The following is a 22,190-nucleotide window of genomic DNA, read 5'->3' as shown; positions in this document are numbered from 1 at the left end:
GAGTGTTAGTGACCTTGATGCAAATAGTCCCAGTTGCCGGGAGAAGGAATCGGGGGAATCACGGGATATGCCGCCGTGGCCGACGACGGTCGACGGGCAGCGAGCGCCCAGCTCGCCTGAAGTGGAGCGGTTTCTGGCCGTCGATTTCACGGATTCCGGGAATCTTCTGGGTGCTTTCGGCACGTCCCCTTCGCCGTCCACGGAGCGCGAGACGACGTTGACGCGCGGCCGGCGCCCGGCGGCCAACCAAACTTTTAACCTGCTCGCTTAACGTTTTACGGCCAAACCCAACACACAGAGACTAATCATCTAGCCAGTGCACACGTCAACCCATGATACCAGCAGAAAAGGTAAAAAACTAGCAAGCATGGCGAACACGTGGGAGGAGATTTGTCTCTGTCTAGGCTTTGCCTTTGCAAAAAAAAAAGGGGTTGATTTTCTTTACCAGATCCATGGTGAACCAGAAGCTGCGCGGGGCCACCAGGCCATGACTAAAACAGTCTCCTCATGTGGCCTGATGGGCTTTGCCGATGGGACACCGGCAAAGCGAACAAAATGGCAAATGGCATGGACTTTAGCGCACGTACGTATACTACCCCATTCTCAATTTCCCATCGCACGTTGCACAACAGTGCGTGTGCCGGTCAGGATCAGCCAGCTGCGAACAGCCGAGCTTTTTTTTTTTTTTTTTTTGAAACCTGAACAGCCGAGCTCGATCGGCAGAAATAAGTTCATGCGACCGCAGCGTGCAGTGTTCAAGCGCCGCGGCTGCGGGGCTTGATGGCTTTCACGCCCTCGGCGCCCTGGACGGTGGCTGGTGTGCTCGTACTGGTCAGCATGCCAACTCGTAGTAGCAGAACCGGCCTACTGCTACCGATGCAACGGAATGGCATTGGGGAACTGGAGCGTGTGGTGTGAGAGGCTGAGAGCGATGTCGGGAGCGTGACGGCTCTGCATTTGCTTGCCGCCCGCATCCACATGGAGTGCTTGCTTACCATCTTGCAGCGCCCCACATGCCAACCAGCAGCTTAGCAAAAAGGCTACGTGCGAGATACGCATATTTGATGAGATATGATCCCCACTAGAGGGCCCAAATAAAAGCTGAGAAAAGATGGAATGGACCGGAGTGGTCTCCTCTCTTGGCCTGTGGACACAAATCAGCGGTTCCGGTTTTGCTGTAATATTTTTTGCTGTGATTTCAGTTTAAACTCCCGAAGCAATCACCCACCCGGCACTGGAGTATTTTTCCTGCAGCAAAGCTCTCGTCTTGTGCCGCAGGTTGCAGCTGCTAAGCTGCGGAGGAAAGAAGAGTGATGTTCTTGTTCTTGTTTAGTGTGGACCATGGCATTTGGCCGTTTACTGGGTCCATTCATTTGACATGCCTGCCCAATTTTGGAGGTGTATCATTTTCCCTTCTCATTCTTAAAACAGGCAAGGGGGTGACGTTCATTGAACCTGGCCCAAAATCCTTAAAAGCGGGAAGGAGAGGAATAGGAGTTTTCTCAGTCTCACAGATGGTGCAAAACGGTCGGTTTCCTTCAGATACGCTGCTGAGTTCCTCCCTCTTGATCCGTGGTGCTCCAATCTTCTCACAAATGGTCCACAATGTTCTCGCCTCTGGAGGGAGAAAAAGATTGCCGCTTTGCCAGAACAACATATTGACCTCAGGAGAAGAACACAAATAAGCTATGCCTGTATACTACGATCACCTATACAGTCATATAGACTTTGGTGTTATGATTCATGAGATTCCGCAATATTTCCCACATGGGATGCAATATACAATTTTGCAAGTTGTATTACTCCTAACCAAATAAGCAGTATTCACATCAGATGCAATGTTACAAGGGCACCATGTTGCAAAGCGACCAAACAAAAATCCAGTGAAATGCTGTTCAAGAGATATTTGAAGGGCTACAAGAATAATCGTATCACTTATAAAAGAATATGACGGCAGTTTTACTTTCCGCAATGCCACATTGGTACAACAGGTGTGGGTGGGGAGAAGGTTTTCATGGTCCATCCATGCAGTAAATTACACATTGGTACAACAATATCCAAAGGATACACTGACGACAATAAAATGTTACTCTAGCAGGACCGCTGGGAATCAGATCTACTTATTGCTGGTAACAAATCGAATTGCCTACTGATATGCTGCTAGCTCACATGAGCCAAAACTTTTCTTCTATATTAAAGGGTTCATAATCACAAATATGTTTGTGAGGTGCCTGCAAAAGGTTATGAATATTACATGAGTATCTCGTGGCAGCAAGAACCTGATGAAATCATTTAGGTCAGGCACAATATAGAAGGTACCTACCTATGGCACCATGCATAACCTTTTAAGGTGTCCCTTGTATTGCTCTATTCAGCCTGATAGACAGGAAGACAATGTGATGAGTAAGTAGATTCATAGTATTTTAGTCACACAAACATAATGGAAAAATAAACTTTTGAAGGCAAAAATAATTTAATGCTTGTAGCTGTACACTCAAATATGGAAAACAACCTATTCAGCGCGATGCAAAAATAATGCAAGGCAAACATGAGACTACAAGACTAATCAGGAAATGCTAGTGCAAAAGAAACACACAATAACACAAAGAACAAGTGAGACCAATAATTTACCTTTGGCGCATATGGGGAAAAAATGGCTTTGACGTCTTCAAACACCTCAGGAATTGGTTTTGCAGCATCAATCTGTTAAAATAACAAGTTACTGTAGGTGCTAATGTGGACAAATTCCAAAAGAAAGGCCAGCAATTAATGGAAACTGGAGAATATAATGGTCATTAACTCAGCGGAAAACAAGATATATCTAAAATATCCTCCATATATTTATGCTGGCATGCATCTTATTGCTAGCTTTGTTTCTATTGTATAATACGACATCACACTATACACCAGAGTGCAATAGGAGTTTCCCTGACAAGATAATTCACCAATACCTTTTTAACCTTGTCCTTTGAGTTATAATGCTCTATGACAGGCAGACTTGATTCAACAAAAGTTTTGAACCTTTTCTTAATAGTCTCAATGTTATCATCAACTCTCCCCTGAAAACACAACGTGAAATATTGGAAACAATAATTTTGTGGCTAAAGGAAGAAAACACAATTGACTAATGATGAAGGAAACCTGATTGCGCCCCAAAAGACGTCTTTCCATCTCTTCCTCAGAACAGTCAAAGAATAGCACGAATGCAGGAGAAATTTTGGTCTGAAACATGAGAAAGAATTAATGGTCAACAAATCATTTATAAATACCTAAAAGAATGGAATCGTAGTCTCTTAAACTATCATGAGAACTAAATGCAAACAGATTTTGTGTATGAAAAACAGGGCCTTACAACGTTTTCAAATGCTGCACGATTCTCCTCGTTCCTTGGAAATCCATCGATCAGGAATTTGTCGTTTTCACTTTTTATCATTGCCTGCTGCAACAGCTTTATAGTTACCTCCGATGGAACAATCTTTCCCTCCTTTATCATGTTCTCAATCATGGTTCTGTGAAGCATCAAGAAGTACCATAGACAGAGAACACACAATTTTTTTAAAATGCAACTCAACAGGATTTATCCTTTTTTTTTTAAAAAAAATCTCTTCAGAAGGAAAATGAAATAAAAGGTAAGAAATTGCTTCCTAATGGAGGGAAAAGAACATACCCGTTCTCAGAGCCAGATTTGATCTCTGCACGCAAAAGATCTCCAGCACTAAGATGGGTGAATCCAAAGTGCTCCACAATGTTAGCACACTGTGTGCCTTTTCCACTTCCAGGACCACCTATGTGTAAATTCTTGGTCAGATGCAAAGCAAAATCATCTATTTAAAGTGCATATAGTAGCCCCATATAATATATGGACTAATTTATAAGTTCAAAGCTCGTATAAGCTCATTCTCCTCTATGAGGTAGAATACAAATAACCAAACATTACTAAAGATAGAACACATACCTAGAACAAATACAACTGTAACTTTCTTGCCACCTAACATGTTCTCAGTCACCTGCACATCGACATTTCTTAGATGAACCATAGTTATGAATAATGAATAACGTGTTCACAGGTTTTATGAGATAGTTATGAATAATGAAAACATGATATGGAGGTGGATGCAATCTCTTGAAGCATGAATCAGACAGGAAAACAAGGCATACACACTAATGAAGCAAACTGATTCTAACATTTTAGTCATAACACTGCAAGGTTCAAGGGTGCCAACTGTTGATGTAATAGAAATTTGAAACTCAGAAAGGCCTGACTGTTAAACTAAATTGTTGAGCAACCTGAATTACATTTTGATGATGAAAAGGCAAGATGCTGAACATTCTCAATAAACCTAGTGCTTTTGCAGCAAAGTGAATCATCAAATAGATAGGGATCAGGAGCTTCAAATAAATGAGTAATGCAAAGTACCTCCTCAGCCACAACTGCTGGAGCATCCACAACTGTGCCCATAGCTCAAAGTTACCCTGCGGTATTCGATTATAATTGGTATTGTAGCTTCGTAAATAAAGGTACAAAACTTGCACATGCCAAACGCAAAAAGAAGAACCATAATATTAAAAGGGCAAAACAACCACTTTTATCTGTCGAGAAAGACAATGTTACATACTTGGGACACCTAATATCTATTAGGTTGTAAGGATAGGTCAGTTTCTACTGATTGCCTCATGTTTGCAGCATTAGAAGACAATCAGCTCAAAGATTGATTCCAATTCAAGCACAACCCATTCTATGGCATTCTATTGATGACCTGCAAACACTGCTAGTTTTTTTAAACTGAGAAAAATTATATACTTTTTTCTAATTATTCTGTAGGCACCTCAATGAAGGTGTCCTAGTCCTAGGTCGGATCCAACAATGTTCTATCCATACCAACAGATGCACTGATTCAAATCATTAACAATCAGAAGATAACAATTATAAGCCGTAGCCTGATTCGAAATCTCCTGATCTCCTGGCACCAATTCTTTTTTATTATTTTGATTTGACAAACTCCCGCCAATAATCAGAAGATAACAATTATAAGTCGTAGCCTGATCCAAACTCCCCTGATCTCGTGGCACCAGTTGTTTTTGTGTTATTTTGATAAATTCCCGCCAACCAATAATCCGGCCGCAGCCTTACTAGGCGACAAAGATCACAACAGCAAGAGCACCTGACCCACCCTTTCCAGAAGTAGGAATATACAGGCCTTCCTATAGCTTCCCATTAGCGAAATCACCCCTAGATCCGGCTCCAAGCGCCCAATCTCAGGATCACTACTCATCAGATTTGCACCCTCTAAACCGCGAAATCAACTCATTCCAACCGAGATCTCCCTCCCCTCGCTCCCCGAACAACGCAAATCGCACCCCACAAACCGCCCAATCACAAAAAGTACAGATCAACCAACCAACGATCCATGTACAGAGAAGGTTGAACACCATAAGCATTAGGAGGGAAGGTGGCGTACCTTGCGGGAGGCGTGCGAGATCTGGGAGCGCGGGCGAGGGGAGGGGGGCGTGGAACGAATCTGCGCTAGTCGCTAGGTGCGTGGGCTTCGGGGCGGGAGAGACAGAGAGAGAGAGAGAGGTGGCCGTTATTAATACGCGCGCGCGCGGGTTTCCGGGTCCGGGTGGGCTGGCCGTGTGAGGATCCGGGAACGCGGCAACTGGTCGGTGGCGTGGTGGTGGTGACCGCCTGGCCTGACGACAGAGGCGTCGGTGGAGGGTGGAGCGGGAGGCGGGGCACGGCGAGGGGGAGCTTCGTCTTCGGGAACGGGAGAGGAAGGTGGGAAAGAAAAGAGACGCGTTCCGTGACACGTACGCTTGGAGGTAGGCCCATTTTGGGTAGATTTTTTCCCCGATATAAAAGTCCAGGCCAAATGTTTTCGTATAATTTTATGCCGTCATTTCAATTTCGAGCCAGAGATATTGAATGTTATTGTGTCATTGTAACAAGTGCCAAACTTTTTTTTTCGGAGGAAAAACGACTGCGATTTTAAGCATCAACCATACAAATTCATGGTATTCTTCCTGCAAAAAAAATCATGGTATTCTGCCAAATTTTAGGTATTTGTTGACTTGGTGCTCCCCTGCTCCTTTCGGCTTAAATTCCTTTGAAGTACCATAAGTTCATAACGAATTGGCGACATTATACTGCTCGAATTCTTGAGGACAGGGCTGCACTAGAGATTCTACAAACCACTTTCTTCCCATGAACTCCTTTAAGTAAACAGAAGGCTTGTGGTCACCATCACCTGCCCACAGATGGGACCTGACCAACATTATGTGATGTTCTACCTCACAAATTAAAAGTCCATTAACGAAAAGACGGTAGGGGAATATTAGCTAAAGTATTCCCATGGACATTCGTTAGTTGCTGTAATGACCTATCAGTGTTAGCTTTACGCATCCACCTGTGTGGGAAATAACTCAACGAGAGAAGACACCGGCAAAGTATCCGTTCTCCCGGCACCAAAGCTGTAACCACATGCCACAGAGAGCGCGACTGCACCCGGAGATTCCTCTGGAATCGAATTGTCCGTGGTAACTTCTGTCCGAACATACGGTCAGCATCATCTCAGCACCATGGGCAATCAAAGACGACCACATAACAACTCAGTCAGTGCAAATCCATCGTTGTCGCAGGATTCATTAATTGGAGCAACACAACCACATAACAACTCAGCAGTCTTTAACCGCAGGAATACCATAGTCTACATATTCAAATCTGTGAAGACCTGTACATCAAACTATGCATATTCTACAAATCACAAGAGTTCCTTTTTTTTTTCCATAACCCTGATGCATATGCATCGTCGGACAGTCACGTGCCCATCTCGTAATCAGTTTCAATTCGTTCCACTGAATCCAGATCGAGTTGCTCTTCTATCAAAAACTTGTGTTGATCGTCTGGAATTCTAGCATCCCATGAGATGATTACCTTAGTCAATTGTCTCGGTAAAATTCTGGAACTATCTAAAATATACCAAAGATGTACATGTTCCTAAAAAGGGGAAATCAGGCCTCCTGCTCTTTGTACAAATGGCCTCTAAACTTTGCAATGTTCTTCCGCAATTCAACATTTGACACTCGCTCTGCCTCCAAGGCTCGTTCGAGCTGTCACGCACTCAAAAGATATAATAATGAGGAAGAAGTTTATAATTCTATAATACAAACCACAGAGCATTTCACCAAGAGTACCTTTGCTGCTCGAGCACTCCATTCACCAAGAATAGCTCTAAGTCTATCATTTTCTTCAACATACTGCATTTAACATGTTCGTAAAGTAATCAATGCTTTGCAAGCAAATAAGAGAAAACCCAAATCTGTCAGCACTCTATGGTAGATCACTTGATTGGTAAACAACATACCTGGTTGTTGCTCACACGAATACGCTGGATCTCTGTCTCTTTTTCATCAATCAAACCACGGGCAAGTTGAAGCTCGGAATGCACTTGATTCATCTGCACATTTAGTCAGTGTGGAATTACTTCTATTAACAATTTCCGATCTTTACATTCAGCATCTACAGTCATCTAAGTCAAGATCATTTTCAACTTTTCACTAGAAAGAATTAACCAAACATATCAACAGGTGCATCTATTGCATGGTATCCATGTAAGTTATACTTTATGAGGCATGTATAACATGACAATAGAACTTCAGTAAACATAGTTACCTCAGCGGTAAGTGCTCGAAGTTCTTGATCACGAGATGCTAAAAGATGGGCAAGATCAACCTAAAGATTAGAAGACAATCAATCATTTAATTAACTGCTAGTTGCTTAGATGCATCATGCAGAATATTATGCACATGCACAAAGAGAGAACCTGAGGAGTGGTCCCAGCATCGGTTCTCTGGTATTTGCTTAAGCATTCTTGCAAGCGAAGGACCTTACGAGAAAAACAAATTGTCAATCAATAAAAGGATTCAGAGCCTCCTGTATTAGCAATTTAATGTAAGAATACAGGCTTAACTCCTTGCTCTAGAAAAGAAATATTATGAAAGCTGTACTCTTGTGTATTATAAAAATGCTTACAAACTATTTTGACCTTAAGAGTATTAATAAATTGACTATAACAGCCTTCATCATGGTGCCCCTTTACAATAAAATACTAACACTGCTATTCTGGTGCTTATCTTGCCTACAGAGTTAAATAATATGCATGCCTAAATAGTATTTTTGCAATGGGCATGTGAGCAGCTAATGCATGTATGCAGGTTCGTGCTTATCTGGAATAGAAAATTAATAAGTATACAAAAATTAACTATTTTGCATAAAACTTCCACGTACCTCCTCACTCAGATAATGAATATTCTCCCTTTGGTACTGAAGTAATGCCATCTGCTGATCAGAAAGGCGGGCATCATAATATCTGGAGAGAAAAAAAATACTTCAGCTAAACATTCTCTATCACACCATGTTAAGAGAACTACTAAAAAGTACATGCTTATGACTGTGACACTTTTGGAAACACATATTCATTTACCCTGTGGGACATGGGTTGAAGATCATTTCAAATAATTCTAATGGACATGGCTATGTGGATTCAAGATTAGCCTTCTAATGGACATTGCAGTATGTTAAGAGAACTACTCAAACACATGTTTGTTTTCCCTCCTAGACATTACTCCAATGTTAGAAAATAAACCGCAAAGCGCATAAATAGGGTGTTCCTTGTGTGTGCAGAGAGAAGAGTAAGTTTGGCATTATAAAATGTTCAAATATAGAAGCTTGTGTGATCACATGAAAAGACTATTATAGTTGTTGTGCCTATTGCAATTGTACCTTCGATCTTCAAAAGTATTAGATGGCTGAAGTGCAGAATATAATGACCGCAAAATATCAGGCTGACCATCCAAAGAATTGTATCTGTGGATATGCCCTGCAAAAGGAACCAAGCAGAAATATGCCACAGATCTTACAAAAATCATCTAGGACTCAAAGCATGCATTTTTAAGGTCAAAAAACACATAACACATATATACCAGTAACTACAACAGAACAAGTTAAGCAACCGTGTATTCCTGAATACAAATAACTCAACTCACATAAGTATAGGCCCATAAAACATCCAGTACACGTGACTTCAACAACAATGGCAATCCTGCATTAGAGCAAGAGAAAGTTTTAAAGATGGAAAGTACAATATTCTAGAAAATACACAGAAAATCATGCAATGCACACAAGTCAATATAATTATAGAAACATACTCGTTGTCTCGTTACAAGGTTTTGAGGTTGTTAAGTTCATGCAACAATCCACCTACTGACTATGGATGAGCAGGGAAAGATTATAGGAAACAAGCAAGATGGGAACCCATTATTTGCCTATAGATGAAGTTTCCAAGCATAAGCACTTTGCCTCCAGTTGCCTTGTACTTTATACTTGAAGGTTTAGTGTCGCATATATATCACAGTTCACAGGTCATGTAATTTGGCTTATGTGACACAAGCATATAACATTACACAGAACATCATCGGAATCAACTGAAACTTCACAATTCAAACAATAACAATAGAGGTACTAAAACATTATCTTAAGAAATAAGAAGGCGTTCTCTATGTACTCCCCGGTAACTCTGTCCATTTGTTCTACTTTGTAGAGTAATACATAGACAAATCAGTAGTTTATTAATGCTCGATGAGATTGCAAAGTGCACCTCAGCAGCAGCAAAACTGATAGTATGTGTACAAGAGGTTGCCAGACCATGATTAAGAGCATCAAGGCAGTCCCTGCAAAAATAGATACCATTACTATTGGTCATTTTAACTGACAGGTAACTAGTGTGAAAATCAAAACAGAAATGAATAATAGCTTTTTTTCTGTTAGTATGAATCTGTACTCCTAAAAGGTCCTTAAATGAGTAGCAGCAAGATAAAACTTAGAAACACACCATATATGCATAATCCATATTACGTTCTCCAGGGATCGAACCAATAAGTGAAAAATGATTGATGAAGCAGATCATCTCATCAACAAAAGGAAGTGGCAGCTAACAAAGTGACTGGTGTTTGTAATAAGTAAAACAAAATAATGATAATCACCACTAGGCAATCGCATAGATTTGTCTGGTAATGCTCAATTGCTCACCACAAGCAATAGTAGCAAATGGAAGTCGAGCAATCCGCTTCAGTTTCTGGCTAAACTCATAATAACCCTGCATGTAAAAAGTAGAACACATTAGTTAATCTGCAAAGTATAGTCTTCGCTGAAATGCATATACTAAGTCTGATAAAATCAGTTACTACATGAATGTATCGCCCCATCATGAGATACGATGAAACAAAACAAAAGAAAACCATTGTTTTGAGTGCTAATACCTGCAATCTCACTTTCCTGACCTGGTGAACCCAGTACTGTTGAAAAATGCCTGCATCAAATTTCATGTGAGGCATTGTTCACAGCCAGAAACATATTGTGAAACAAATAAATAGTTGACAGAATACCCAAAAGAAGCAGAAGTAGAAAAACCTGTAAGAACTAGAAGGATAACATTGGAGCTGCATAACAATGGAGAGATCATGTCCGGTGCAAAGAGAAATATCCATGGAGCTGAAATGGCAACAGCAGCAAAACCTACCTATAGAAATATAAATAAAATGAAGTTATCATAAAATTGAGAAAGGAGCAAAGCAATGTCTTGTTAACCAATGACAGTCATTGGGACAAATGGAATGTAAGGACTACAAAATGCACAATGTTTTGGTTATGTTGGATAATTCATGAAATAGAATCTTTACCTAAGGTGGTCTTTTGTTAGGCGCCATATAACATGGCGAAATCAAGAAATTTCCACTTACCAACAAAATACAGTACAAGGTGCCACCAACTATGCTTCTAGGCTCCCGATGACCAGACAGGGGGGCTTCATGTAGTAGATCAATAAACCTAGATAACAGAAGGATTACACATACAGAAGAATGATAAAAACACAGAATCACCAAAACAGAGTTAGATTAGTATCACAAAATGATTAAAAAACAGTGCAGCACTGCTTTTTAAGGCCAGCTTATTCATTTTACTTCAACTCAACTTTAGCAAGTATATTCATTAGTACAGAAAATTCGGTTAGTGAATATCTCTTCTCATATACCGTAGTAAAAAAAATGGCCAAAAACCGAAAAGATTTTCAAAATGTGAACAAACTAAAGCCCTGCACAAGCACCAAATAATCACACAGCAGCATACCAGCAGAAATTCAGATTTAGAACATTAATCCCTTGCCTTCTTTCACATTATAAAGTTAACCTGACAGAATGTAGCCGAGCATCCAAAATACACTAAACACAATTACACAAGCAGACACAGTTCATCCTAGTAATAACTGCAAATCCCAAGGGCAATCCGCTTCTCCGATCCCATGTACACCACATTCCTACGGAATTCCGCAACCCATCGCGGGAGCACGCGGCATAAACACGCCAAAACCCCAACTAGCGACCAACCTCCGATCCACTCGAGCGCAAAGGCCATACAGCATCACGAAACCTAATCACCTACGAACTGGACCAAAATTGTTCTACCATTTGCCGCGGGCTTCAGATCAAGCATCAGCAAACTGCAAACGCACAACCCAACGTCGAGCAGCATGCCTACTAAGACCTAGAAATCAGGCCAGCAGACTCACAGAGCGTCCTCCTCGGAGGTTGGTGCCGCCGCGGAGGTGGATGCCGCGCCGCCCCGCTCGTGCGGCATCGCCTCCCCCGCTGCCGGCGCCACAGGGGAGACCTTGCAGGCCTCGCCTCCGCGCTCTCTACCTCGCCCTCCTCCAACTTTCGGATCCGAAGGGCAGATGGCGTTAGGCTCAGCTCGCAACTCTGGTGTGTTTTACGACGCGTCGGGTGAATTGGAATTGACCTGCGCGACCGGTAACTTCCGTTTTCATTCGACTTTGCCCCGCCGTGGAGGAAGACGACGACGCGGCGCGGTGGGATGGGGTGGGATGTTATGAATGACCCCACCCATAAGATTCCGTTCAAGTGAGTCTGCAGGTGGGTCCCCCTCCCACTGTATGTTTGGCATTTCCATCAGTCCATCACAACATCAGCAGCGATTAACAGAATGTAGTAAAAAAAGAACCAGCAGGAAATCATTTGCTTATGCTCATCTAAAAAATGAGAGATGAGCGTAAGCAAATGATTTGAGCTGTGTTTTCAACCCAGAATGAAAAGGGAACATTGTTACTGCACGTGGTACGCTTTTCCAAAATTGATTTACAGTCAAGAGTTTCATGTGGAGTAGGAATACGAGTATAGGAAGCGGGGAAGGTGAGCATGGCCCAAGCTCCAAACAATAATCGTCAACTATGCACAACAAATTTGAGAATCTAAAGTACAACTTGTTACAGGCAAAATTTTGAGGTTCGAACTGAAGTTCCAGAACAACCCATTCCTCAACGTCTTTTCCTCACTTTCCTCCAATAGATTAAAGAAGTGTAGTTTCTTTCAAGTTCATGAATTCCACCAATAATCTTTTAAATGGAGTCAAAGATGGTTCGATCAGGGTACGGCTAACATCCCTCAAGACTCAACTGACAGCTGCGGCAGCAGGTTGTGGCTGCAAATCAATGACACCATAACACCGTGCGCACAGAGTAGGATGGTCACGGAAAGATCCAACGTCCCGGGTGTAGTTCCAGCACCTCTCACATTTTGAACCATCTGCACGAGTCACGCCAATCCATATGTCTCCAGTGCGTGGGTCACTGAACTTTCCTGTGTAAGATACAGATGATGCAGTTTCTTCACTAAGGGTTGGGAGAACCTCCACCTGCAGATAGAAGGAAATGTTAAGCACCTTACGTGGAGGCAGAGGAAGATGGTTCTTTTGAAAAGCATGTTTTTACCTGAGATGTGATGAACAGGCGATGCAGAGCGTCTGCATCATTAGATGCGGAAGATAGCTCCTGTAGCTTAATTGCTGTATCTGAACTTCCTGCATGGAGATACACCTTCGCATCTAAGCTAGAACCTATCAACTTTCCTGTGCGAGCATTCTCCAAAATTTTGTTGATCTCTGACCTCAACTGTGATAATAATTTTACATAAGGAATCAATTCTGATGATATAAACCCAAGTGCACCACCAAAATATACTAAAAAGGGTAATCATGAAATCAACTAATCAAGAGGGGTGGCCCTTTTCCTTTTTGTCTCTTAATACAAAGATGTGCAGCTCTCCTGCGTGTTCGAGAGAGAAAAAAAAAGAGGGGCGACCCACCTAGCTAGTGCGCTATCAGAAACTTTAGCAGAAACGCTGGCATTTCACATAACAAGTGGTTTATTATGATTCAATCAATTTTTTCTTTGTTAAGGTTAAATGTTCAAAGTTATGCCTTTTTGACATGTCTAGTTATGGCTTTTTGTTTAACCTATAGGACGTACAGATTCCTACCAGTATAGACTGTGAAGCCATTTAACATGCACCATTTTCGTGAAAATACAATATAGCCTCTTCTTTCTTTCTGTTCATTGAGGGCAAAGCAATGAACACACCAAAATGATGCAAATAAAATTGCATACCTCAAGGATAATGCCCAGGAAATCAACATCATCCTTCGCGACTGAGAGCCATTCTTCATTCTTTTCTGGCCATTTTAGGTCAAAAACAAACTTTGCGAGGGATCCATCCTCCAAGGTGTATTGAAAAGGTAGGTTCTGCCAGATATCCTCAGCTAAGTGAGGCATTATCGGGGCAATGGCCCTAACAAGGTAGAGCAGATGTGCTGTGAGGACAGTCTGACAACTTTTCCTTGTGAAGCTAGCTCGGCCTCTGATAAGAAGACAGAATTACACATCAGATTGTGAATTCGAATCATCCAATGACAATGGATAAAATTTTGATCTAATAAAACAAAATCAGATGATGAATAAATATGAAATAAAAGCCATACCCAACATAAAGCCGATCCTTCGCAACATCCAAATAGAAATTGGACAAACCAACAATAGCAAATCTTTGAAGCATCTGAAATATAAAGGAAAATAAATCAGTAATATAAAGCATAAAACATATGTAAATTAGACTAGCTATATTAATTCAGCGTGCGCTAATTCCCAGCAAACACACAACATAGTACAATCATGTCATGTGCTTATGATTTGAGTATATGCGAAAGCTACACAAAAACAAGATTAAAAAGGCCAGGGAGTTATTGAACAACATCTTGCTGCTTCCAAGCAAAAACTCTAATTGTTGGCCTTCTCACCAAGAAAGAAGTAATATCTGATCAAAAGTGTAGTTTGTGTTTAGAAGAACTGCAGAAAGATGGCCCGTTGACAATAAACCAGATGAAACTCTGTCCCAGACACAGACTGCATGCATGAGAATACACATGCACTCGGACACAGTGTAAGATTCAAAGAAAGAAAAGAAAAGGGTGAATGGAAAATAAATCAATGATGTGAAATCGAGACAGACAAGCAAAAATGTAGACATACCTGATATACTTTATAGAATTGGTAATTTTCATAACCATCCTTCATGGAAGCCACAACTGTTTCCAGTTGGAAAAGTGCGTACTTGTCAATTTTTGGTAGATCATTATAGGGTACCGAATTATCCGGCTATAACAAGAAACATATAGAAAAAGATGATTAAGATTATAGGAAAAGAGAAATTAAGGAGGTAAAAGAAACAAAAGGAAAGGCAAAAGTGATGGTTAAGGAATACTAATCAAAAGGACAGTTTAGAATATCATCAGTTAACAAAACAAAGACATATGTTTGACCACATGGACATACATTCCAATCGTGAAGATTTGACAACAGAAATCGCATCGTGCCTCGTAGTTTTCTATACATGTCAGACATCTGGCGCAAGATTTGTTGACCAATCAACACATCACCAGTGTAATCAACACTTGAAACCCATAGACGGAGAACATCTGCTCCATAGGTAGGTTCTTCCTGCACAAGACCAGTGAGCATTTCATTCTGCAAAACTAAAAGGAAACAAGTTCTTTTCCTAACATACCTTTTGGTTTTTGCCACCAACAATTAATTTCTCTGGATCCACTACATTACCAATAGATTTGCTCATTTTGAAACCCTTTTCATCCAGTACAAATCCATGTGTAATAACATTGGAGTATGGAGCCTTCCCTGTTTTCACATGGAAAAATGAAGAATAATTCAGACAGTGGAAATATAGACGGAAAAAATAGTTAGAGAAAAAGGCATTTATTCTTTCACACAACAGACATATCATAGAAAATCAAACAATATAAGGATGGCAGCCTTTGCACCCTTTTGCATAGAAAAATGTTAAAAGATGCTACACCATAAAATTGAACCTGCATAGAAAGTGTCTCTAGGATAAGATACAACCATGGAGGAATCAGGAAACAATAACAAAAAGATATAATGGGCAATAACCTTGACAATGAAAAATACCTGTAGTAGCAATGCTAGTCAACAATGAGCTCTGGAACCATCCACGATGTTGATCTGAACCTTCAAGATAAATATCTGCAGGAAATTTAAGACCATCCCTTTTTGCTAAAACAGCTGCCCATGAAGAGCCTGAATCAAGAAAGAAAAGATAAGGATATAAAAAACCATGCCTGACGAGAGAAGATTGCATAATTCACAGAAATTGATGCAGTAAAAAGTAAAAAAGCAGCATCAGCTCAATGCAAAAGATGGTAACATGACTTTGGCACTTCAGCTCAATTTTCAGGATATAGTAAAAGGGATAGATACCAAGATTCAAGCCAAAGAACAGGAAAAAAAACCTCCATTTTTTGTATTCCGTGTTTCAGAATTTATGCAACCAAATTTTCCACAATTTGACCAACGATCAATATGTTTATCAAAATTGGACATATAGAAACTATATTACTAAACAACCACTAAAATTACTTCCATTACATTATCGTGTGATCATAAATCTTGACATGTAGAGTTACAAAAAAGTAAAGGTCAAACTCACAACTTGAAGACTATAAAATTTAATAGCATTACACGGAAGAAGAAGAAAAGGGACAGCACAAGAAAACATTTCCTCAATGAAATTAATTTTATCCATTTGTAAACATCAATCACTTCAGTGGAGGAACAATAAAGACAGAATGCTACCAGAGTCAAACCAAACATCCATTGTATCAGTTCCCTTGCGATATTCAGATGCTTTGTCCCGATATTTATCTGGAAGAAGTTCCTCAGTTGTCATATACCACCATGCATCACTACCTTTCTTTGACACAATAGCTGCACAACACGGAAAATATTTTTATTCGCAGGCACATTTATGTGATTTTAAATCCAAGCACAGGTAAATAACCCATAATTCTTTCCCAACAGAACAAGAGTATATCCAGAACTTTATAAGCCTGAAAAACAGAATCATTCATTGTTTTGTTTCTATAATAATGTAGAGAACTACAATCTCACAGCCTTCAGCCCGCAAAAACCTGAACTTCTAAGGATAAAGCAAAATGCATATGAAAAGACTGAAAGATAACACAATTCAGTTAATATTTTGCTAACTATAAAACTCTTGTTTATAGGGTCTAAAACTTGGTACCCTCCAGGGACACCAGCAAATAAGACATTTTAGGTGTGCAACTACTTGGCTGTGATGATGTTTCAACCACAATGGAAAGCTAACAAAGAAATGCAAGAAATAGACAGAGATATACACTTGATATGTTCAATAGTTTCTTCGGTTATAAGAGGTTCCTTTGAGTCCACATGGTAAAAAACTGGAATAGGAACACCCCAAGTTCTCTGCCGTGAAATACACCAATCAGAACGGCTGGAGGTCATGGCAACAATCCTGTTTTCTGCCTGGGAATGTCAAAACAAAGTCATGAAACATGACCTCCTAACCAAAAAATCAGGCTGTAGCATTTCATAATTGCAGATTGGCATGGAACGTAAATATCAAGACGGTTTAAAACGGAAATATAACTCAAACATATTACATTGTTCCAAAAATGAAATTATTTGATCACAGACTACTAAATATATGGGATCAAACAATCACTTGCACTCAAAAGAAATATTCAAGACCAGATTAGTGTAGATTACTTTAATCCTCTTCTACCAGTATACAAGAAATATGCAAGAAATGAACATGCAAAACACTTCTGACAGCTAGTATCCTACAAGTATAGTCCCTACCAAGCAGCTTATATAAGTACAAATTGAGAAGTTAGTGAAACAATAAACCAAGGAAAATAATCACAGGATCTGGATCAAACATAAACTGCCAACTTTTTTTTTAAAAAAAACTAAACTTAAATACCTGAGAAGGAACCCAAGTTACTTGTCTGATTGCATCCATTGCAGCATTACGAAAACCATCCACAGATGCAAACCACTGTTCAGTTGCTCGGAATATAGTTGGTTCTTTAGATCTCCAGTCATAGGGGTACTTGTGTTCTGACAAACAAGGGAAACAGTACTCGGTCAAATTTCTATGATAAAAACAGAAACAAAAGTACATGGAGGCTTTTATCAAGTTATACTAACTGTAAGGCTCTTCTAAAATGAGTGAACATTGTTCATCCAGATACTTCACAACTGCAGCATTGCCAGCTCCCAGGACAGACAAACCACCGAACTGTCCAGCTTCAGCAGTGAAGTTTCCTTCATCATCCACGGGAGAAATAATAGGAAGCCCATATTTCAAACCTGTTATATAGTCTTCCTGGCCATGGCCGGGGGCAGTATGAACAAGGCCAGTTCCGGATTCAGTTGTAATGTAATCTCCTCCAAGAACAACAGAACATTCATTGCCATTCACAGGATGGACATACCTGAAGGCCCCAAGCATAGCATGAAATAAGCACATATATAGTTCAAACAAAAGCTCAGCAACCAATATGAAGTGAGAGGTGCAGCACAACAAACGAACCTGCAGTGCTCCAAGGCAGATCCAGGAAATGATTTATGCACTACAAGCTTCACACCCCATTTGGACTCCAGAGTTGTGACAAGATCAGAAGCCACAATAACAAACAATTTTACCTTTTCAGCGCTCAATATACTCCCAACTTTTCTTTGTTTACCACCAGATGTTGACTCACTTATGGGTACAGAATGTACCTCAGCTACTGCGTAAGCAAGCTCAGGGTTCACAGCAACAGCTGGTGAAGGAAGGTAGAGACAATTTTAGACAAGTTGGGAGTATAACATTTAATCAAAAGAATTTAGCAGATGACAAGTTAGCATAAACAGGCAGAATCTAACTGCAACATAGAATCATATTTGCGAGTTCCCATGCATTTTGCTTTCATCTGATTTATTCATCTTTGTGTTTACTAGACCAAATTGTAGATAGGGAGATTCTTTATTGAACTGAACTAGAACAAAATTCACATAGGGAAAAAAATTAAGCAGTTAAGAGCTATTACAGTTACTCCTTTTATAGTCAAATATCGTCATTTATCCATATACAAATACATGCATGTTGAAAATTAGAAATCAATACGCTACTGTCCTACCACTAAGTTTAAATTTTAGAAATAATTTGAGTTATCTCTCATGAGATCTTATTTAAAGGTGACTCACTGGATGTTTCCCTATACAATAAAGCAAACAAGGCATCACCTCACCAGCATTAGCCGGAATTGTCCATGGAGTGGTGGTCCATATGACCAAAGATACATTTGGAAGAAATTCGTCCAGCATCCCAGATTTAGATGGATTGGTAATCTTGAATGCAGCATATATGCTTCTGGAAATGTGGTTTTCGGAATACTGGAGAGGATAAAGGGGGCATACATGAGGAAGCGAAAACAATGGATAGATTTACCAACATTGCACATGTACATATGTACCCCAAGCATATCAAATATACAACAAGAAAAGAATAATTAGGTTAGTTTTCATTTTATCCACAAACAAGAGACAATGCAGATTTAGGATGTAATTGGAAGAGGGGAGTTAGAATTGTAACTGATATGAATCCCAAATCCTCCTATTCCTATCCAAGCAAGCCCTTAATATTTTAGATTTCACAGTGCCTCTACTAATCAAATGTCTCTTGTCTATACAATTTGAACAGAGCTATGCGACAACTTCAATGTTCTGTTTCCTTGCTTTAAACAACTGTTGCCAGAAATATCCACCCTCAAGATGCATAATTATAATGATAGAATCAGAACTATAAGCACTTTCCTACATATTTGACAAACTATAATGGTGTATTCCAAATCTAATTGTATCTTTAGTTCAGCTTTGGCATAATGATAGAATCGGAACTATTAAGCACTTTCCTACATATTTGATAAACTAAAATGGTGTATATCAAGCATACCTCAAGTTCAGCTTCTGCCAAAGCTGTACGTGATGAAGGACTCCAATGGACGGGCTTTCGTCCTCTATAGATATATCCTTTCATAACCATTTGACCAAACACTTCCAACTAGCATAGAAAATGGATAAGAAAATGTGAAACATATTCATCGTCAGAACAAATCTTCAAGTTCTCATTTATGTGAAATACACAATATTGCATATTTATTACTGACATATTTTGTAAAAGCAGGTAGCAGAAAGAAAACCTGAGCAGCTTCATATTCTGGTGACAGAGTTAGGTAAGGATTGTCCCAATCAGCCCATATGCCATACCGCTGCCAAAACAAAAGAATTTATTAGTCAATACAAGATTTTTTTTAAAAAAAAAGAGGCTGAAAAATTGAAAAGCTTGCGGCAATTAACACGACAAGAGCAACAACATGAATTCTGTTTAGAAAGCTGCAAACACGCCATAAAATATCATCAACACAGATAATAGCAAATTGTCACCAGTTGGATCAACATGCCATCACAAAGGATGAAAGGATTACCTTGAAAGATTTCATTTGTGCATCGACTGTTGCTTTAGCAAATTTTGCAGCTTTTTGCCTTAATTTTATAGGTGTAAGAGCAGCAAGAGTTTCCTTATCCATTGACTTCAAAACTGCATAAAATAATTAGCAATCATCCTGGTCAGTCTTGTGTATGCATACAAATTTGTAGCAGTTACCCCACCAATCTGATATATGATCATAGCCATATGAAATTACAGAAACTTGAGCATTTCCATAGACTTTTCTATAAATGAACTCGCCTTTTAGTTCTATTGGAAGGCCGTGGCAATCCCACCCAGGAACAAAAGACACTTTATGATTCTGTAGCAGCTGTGCAAAGAAGAGTGCATAAGCAAAGCATGATTCTGAAACATTAACCTACAGCAACAGTAATATGAACAGCAGTACCTTGTAGCGATTTATAATATCTTTGAGGATTTTATTGAGCGCATGGCCCATATGAAGGTCGCCATTAGCGTAAGGAGGGCCATCATGGAGAACAAATGTAGTCTAATCATTGAGCCAAACCAACTAAGTCAGGCAAACATATCCATTTGAATATTTCATATATACTTGAAGTAAAAACTCACCCCAGTGTTCCTTTCAGATACCCTTTTCAGAACCTGATTCTCCTCCCATAATTTCTGGAGCTCTGGTTCCCTTACAACAGAATTCGCTCTCAACCCAAATGTTGTTTTTGGGAGATCCACTGTGTGCTTGTATTTTCCATCCTCTTGCTTTGCACCTACCAAGAGCAAACAAGCCGAACTTAATTACTACTACTTTGTTTCTGAAACTGGAAGCAGGACTGATTGCAAAAGTGGAGCTCAAACTATCAAATATCAACCAACTGCTTATTTTTATTCGAAAGAAGTTAGATCAAGCTCATAGGCGTAACCAAGCAACAAAACACGGAAATATTGTGATGAAAGCCAAGGCAGAGGGAGCTTAAATTAAAACGTAGCAGTAGACCAGTAGTCTACTATCAAAAACTCATCATGAGTAACATGCATAGCCATCCACATAAACACAGCCGTGCTAGTTGCAAAAGTTGCCACAATTATAACGCGTTTCAATTTAGACAAACCAGATTGAGCTTAAGCTGCAGGCACTAGTCATATTTGTAATCGCACACATCACAATGTGGCCCCCAATCCCAGTTCTCTAGACCAAATCCTAATCTCAAGTCCCCAACCCCTAAATTCTGCTACTCCACCTGCAAAATTCAAGCACCACGATACCAGGACAAACGGCCATACATTCCTCAACCAAAGCCCTCACCAAACAAAGCACCATCCAAACACCAATGGCAGAACAACAACAAGCGAGTTAGCGAGAGGCGATCCTCACCCTGCTCAGCCTTCTTCGCCGCCATGACGGGCCCCCTGGACCTCCGCTTCGAGATCGACGCGGCGGCGAGCCCGCCGCTCGACTCGGTGCAGAGCGGATGCGACCACGGCGGTGCTGCCAGCCTGCGTAGCGGGAACCGGCACCGCTGCGAGGAGAAGACCTGCGAGAGACGAGGAGGGAGAGCCTAATGAATACGTGAAGTCAAAGCCTCTAGAAGGTTCTAGAATGGAAGGGGTGGGCGCGGCCGTGCGGCGGACGCTTACGCGGCAGCATGAGGCGGCGTCCATTCGGCGCCCGCTGCGAGCGCGGGGGAGAGGAGTGGAGAAGACGGAGGAGGGGAGGTGGGTCCCGCCCGGTCAGCGGCGAGGGGGTTTTATGCGGAGCGCAGGAGGGAGGTGGCCATCGGCCAACGGGGGATAAGGGGATTGCCGAGGGAGACGAGGGTGGCCGGAGAAGAAGGGAGGGGGGCGGGAGCGGAGCGGAGCCGCGGAGGCGGAGGCCTGCACGCCGTAGCGCTGGCCCACCGGCAGTGAGGCTGCCTAGTGGGGCCGGTTGTCATCTCGTCCGCGGAGGGGCCCGTTGTCCAGTGAGGAGGAAACCCTCACGGCTGGCCTGCGAACACTTGTCGAATCCGTACCCAGGCTTCCGGGTTCCGGCTAATGGGCCTAACCGGTGAACCTGTCCGGCCGGATTATTGGGCTGCCGAAATTGGATTCGAAAGCGTGAGTTTGTGGGCTTATTGGGCTGTGCGATGATGATGAATGGGCTGCTGCGCGGGCGGTGTGGGAGGTGGGTTGGGCTGTTAGCGCGGTCTCTCTTCCCCCCGGCCCGGGTCGTCGACGACAGTTGGGCTGCTGCGAGTGTTTACGTTTTGGACCGTCTTATGCAAAATGGACATTTCGAACGTTGCGAGCTCGTGTTTTCCTTTTGGTTTTTTCAGCAAAGATTGAAAAGCTTCACCTATCATTCAAAAAAAGAAAAGCTTCACCTGGTTGGAAAAGGTATCTACAGATTTCCCCATTCTTATTAGCGGTTGCGGGTACAATGT

General features: G+C 41.1%; 3 protein-coding genes across 3 annotated transcripts; all 3 read right to left on the bottom strand.

The window, feature by feature from the left end:
- Positions 1–1,905: 1,905 nt before the first annotated feature.
- Positions 1,906–5,743, bottom strand: LOC117840205 (UMP-CMP kinase 4). The gene is made up of 10 exons (XM_034720670.2): positions 5,460–5,743; positions 4,418–4,473; positions 3,956–4,007; positions 3,668–3,785; positions 3,353–3,509; positions 3,142–3,222; positions 2,952–3,059; positions 2,632–2,703; positions 2,324–2,376; positions 1,906–2,231 (listed from the first exon to the last, which is right to left on the bottom strand). The coding sequence occupies exons 2-9, from the start codon at positions 4,457–4,459 to the stop codon at positions 2,368–2,370; spliced, it is 639 nt and encodes a 212-aa protein (XP_034576561.1). The 5' UTR covers positions 4,460–4,473; positions 5,460–5,743; the 3' UTR covers positions 1,906–2,231; positions 2,324–2,367.
- An 871-nt stretch (positions 5,744–6,614) lies between these two features.
- On the bottom strand, positions 6,615–11,896 carry LOC117840196 (protein FIP1). The gene is made up of 14 exons (XM_034720658.2): positions 11,622–11,896; positions 10,795–10,882; positions 10,466–10,574; positions 10,315–10,364; positions 10,085–10,151; positions 9,654–9,726; positions 9,043–9,098; positions 8,780–8,876; positions 8,285–8,366; positions 7,821–7,883; positions 7,670–7,729; positions 7,362–7,454; positions 7,192–7,254; positions 6,615–7,107 (listed from the first exon to the last, which is right to left on the bottom strand). Exons 1-14 carry the CDS (start codon positions 11,687–11,689, stop codon positions 7,009–7,011), a joined length of 1,068 nt encoding a protein of 355 aa, XP_034576549.1. The 5' UTR covers positions 11,690–11,896; the 3' UTR covers positions 6,615–7,008.
- Positions 11,897–12,158: 262 nt separating this feature from the next.
- Positions 12,159–21,591, bottom strand: LOC117840186 (isoleucine--tRNA ligase, chloroplastic/mitochondrial). Its single transcript, XM_034720648.2, has 22 exons — positions 21,406–21,591; positions 21,143–21,302; positions 20,383–20,537; positions 20,201–20,302; positions 20,053–20,122; positions 19,790–19,902; positions 19,505–19,573; positions 19,258–19,365; positions 18,554–18,698; positions 17,854–18,085; positions 17,469–17,755; positions 17,242–17,378; positions 16,634–16,781; positions 16,071–16,202; positions 15,387–15,515; positions 14,968–15,095; positions 14,736–14,900; positions 14,433–14,558; positions 13,886–13,959; positions 13,515–13,764; positions 12,840–13,019; positions 12,159–12,763 (listed from the first exon to the last, which is right to left on the bottom strand). The coding sequence occupies exons 1-22, from the start codon at positions 21,427–21,429 to the stop codon at positions 12,521–12,523; spliced, it is 3,177 nt and encodes a 1,058-aa protein (XP_034576539.1). The 5' UTR covers positions 21,430–21,591; the 3' UTR covers positions 12,159–12,520.
- Positions 21,592–22,190: the final 599 nt, after the last annotated feature.

This window comes from Setaria viridis, chromosome 1 (genome assembly GCF_005286985.2).
Source record: "Setaria viridis chromosome 1, Setaria_viridis_v4.0, whole genome shotgun sequence".
NCBI classification, from domain to species: domain Eukaryota; kingdom Viridiplantae; phylum Streptophyta; class Magnoliopsida; order Poales; family Poaceae; genus Setaria; species Setaria viridis.
Note: the sequence above shows the minus strand (reverse complement) of the source record. Positions and strands in the feature narration are given on the sequence as shown.

What these genes read in the sequence shown, in the direction of transcription:
- LOC117840205 (XM_034720670.2), bottom strand. Translation starts at nt 4,459, where the DNA reads ATGGGCACAGTTGTGGATGCTCCAGCAGTTGTGGCTGAGGAG. An exon ending in GTGCAGCATTTGAAAACGTT is followed by an intron (nt 3,223 to 3,352) that starts GTAAGGCCCTGT and finishes CTCATGTTTCAG; the next exon opens with ACCAAAATTTCTCCTGCATT. An exon ending in CAAAGGACAAGGTTAAAAAG is followed by an intron (nt 2,704 to 2,951) that starts GTATTGGTGAAT and finishes TTATTTTAACAG; the next exon opens with ATTGATGCTGCAAAACCAAT.
- LOC117840196 (XM_034720658.2), bottom strand. Translation starts at nt 11,689, where the DNA reads ATGCCGCACGAGCGGGGCGGCGCGGCATCCACCTCCGCGGCGGCACCA. An exon ending in TTTTATGGGCCTATACTTAT is followed by an intron (nt 8,877 to 9,042) that starts GTGAGTTGAGTT and finishes TTCCTTTTGCAG; the next exon opens with GGCATATCCACAGATACAAT. An exon ending in TTCGAGCACTTACCGCTGAG is followed by an intron (nt 7,455 to 7,669) that starts GTAACTATGTTT and finishes CTAAATGTGCAG; the next exon opens with ATGAATCAAGTGCATTCCGA.
- LOC117840186 (XM_034720648.2), bottom strand. Translation starts at nt 21,429, where the DNA reads ATGGACGCCGCCTCATGCTGCCGC. An exon ending in TCTGCCTTGGAGCACTGCAG is followed by an intron (nt 17,756 to 17,853) that starts GTTCGTTTGTTG and finishes TGGGGCCTTCAG; the next exon opens with GTATGTCCATCCTGTGAATG. An exon ending in AATTCTATAAAGTATATCAG is followed by an intron (nt 13,960 to 14,432) that starts GTATGTCTACAT and finishes TTTATATTTCAG; the next exon opens with ATGCTTCAAAGATTTGCTAT.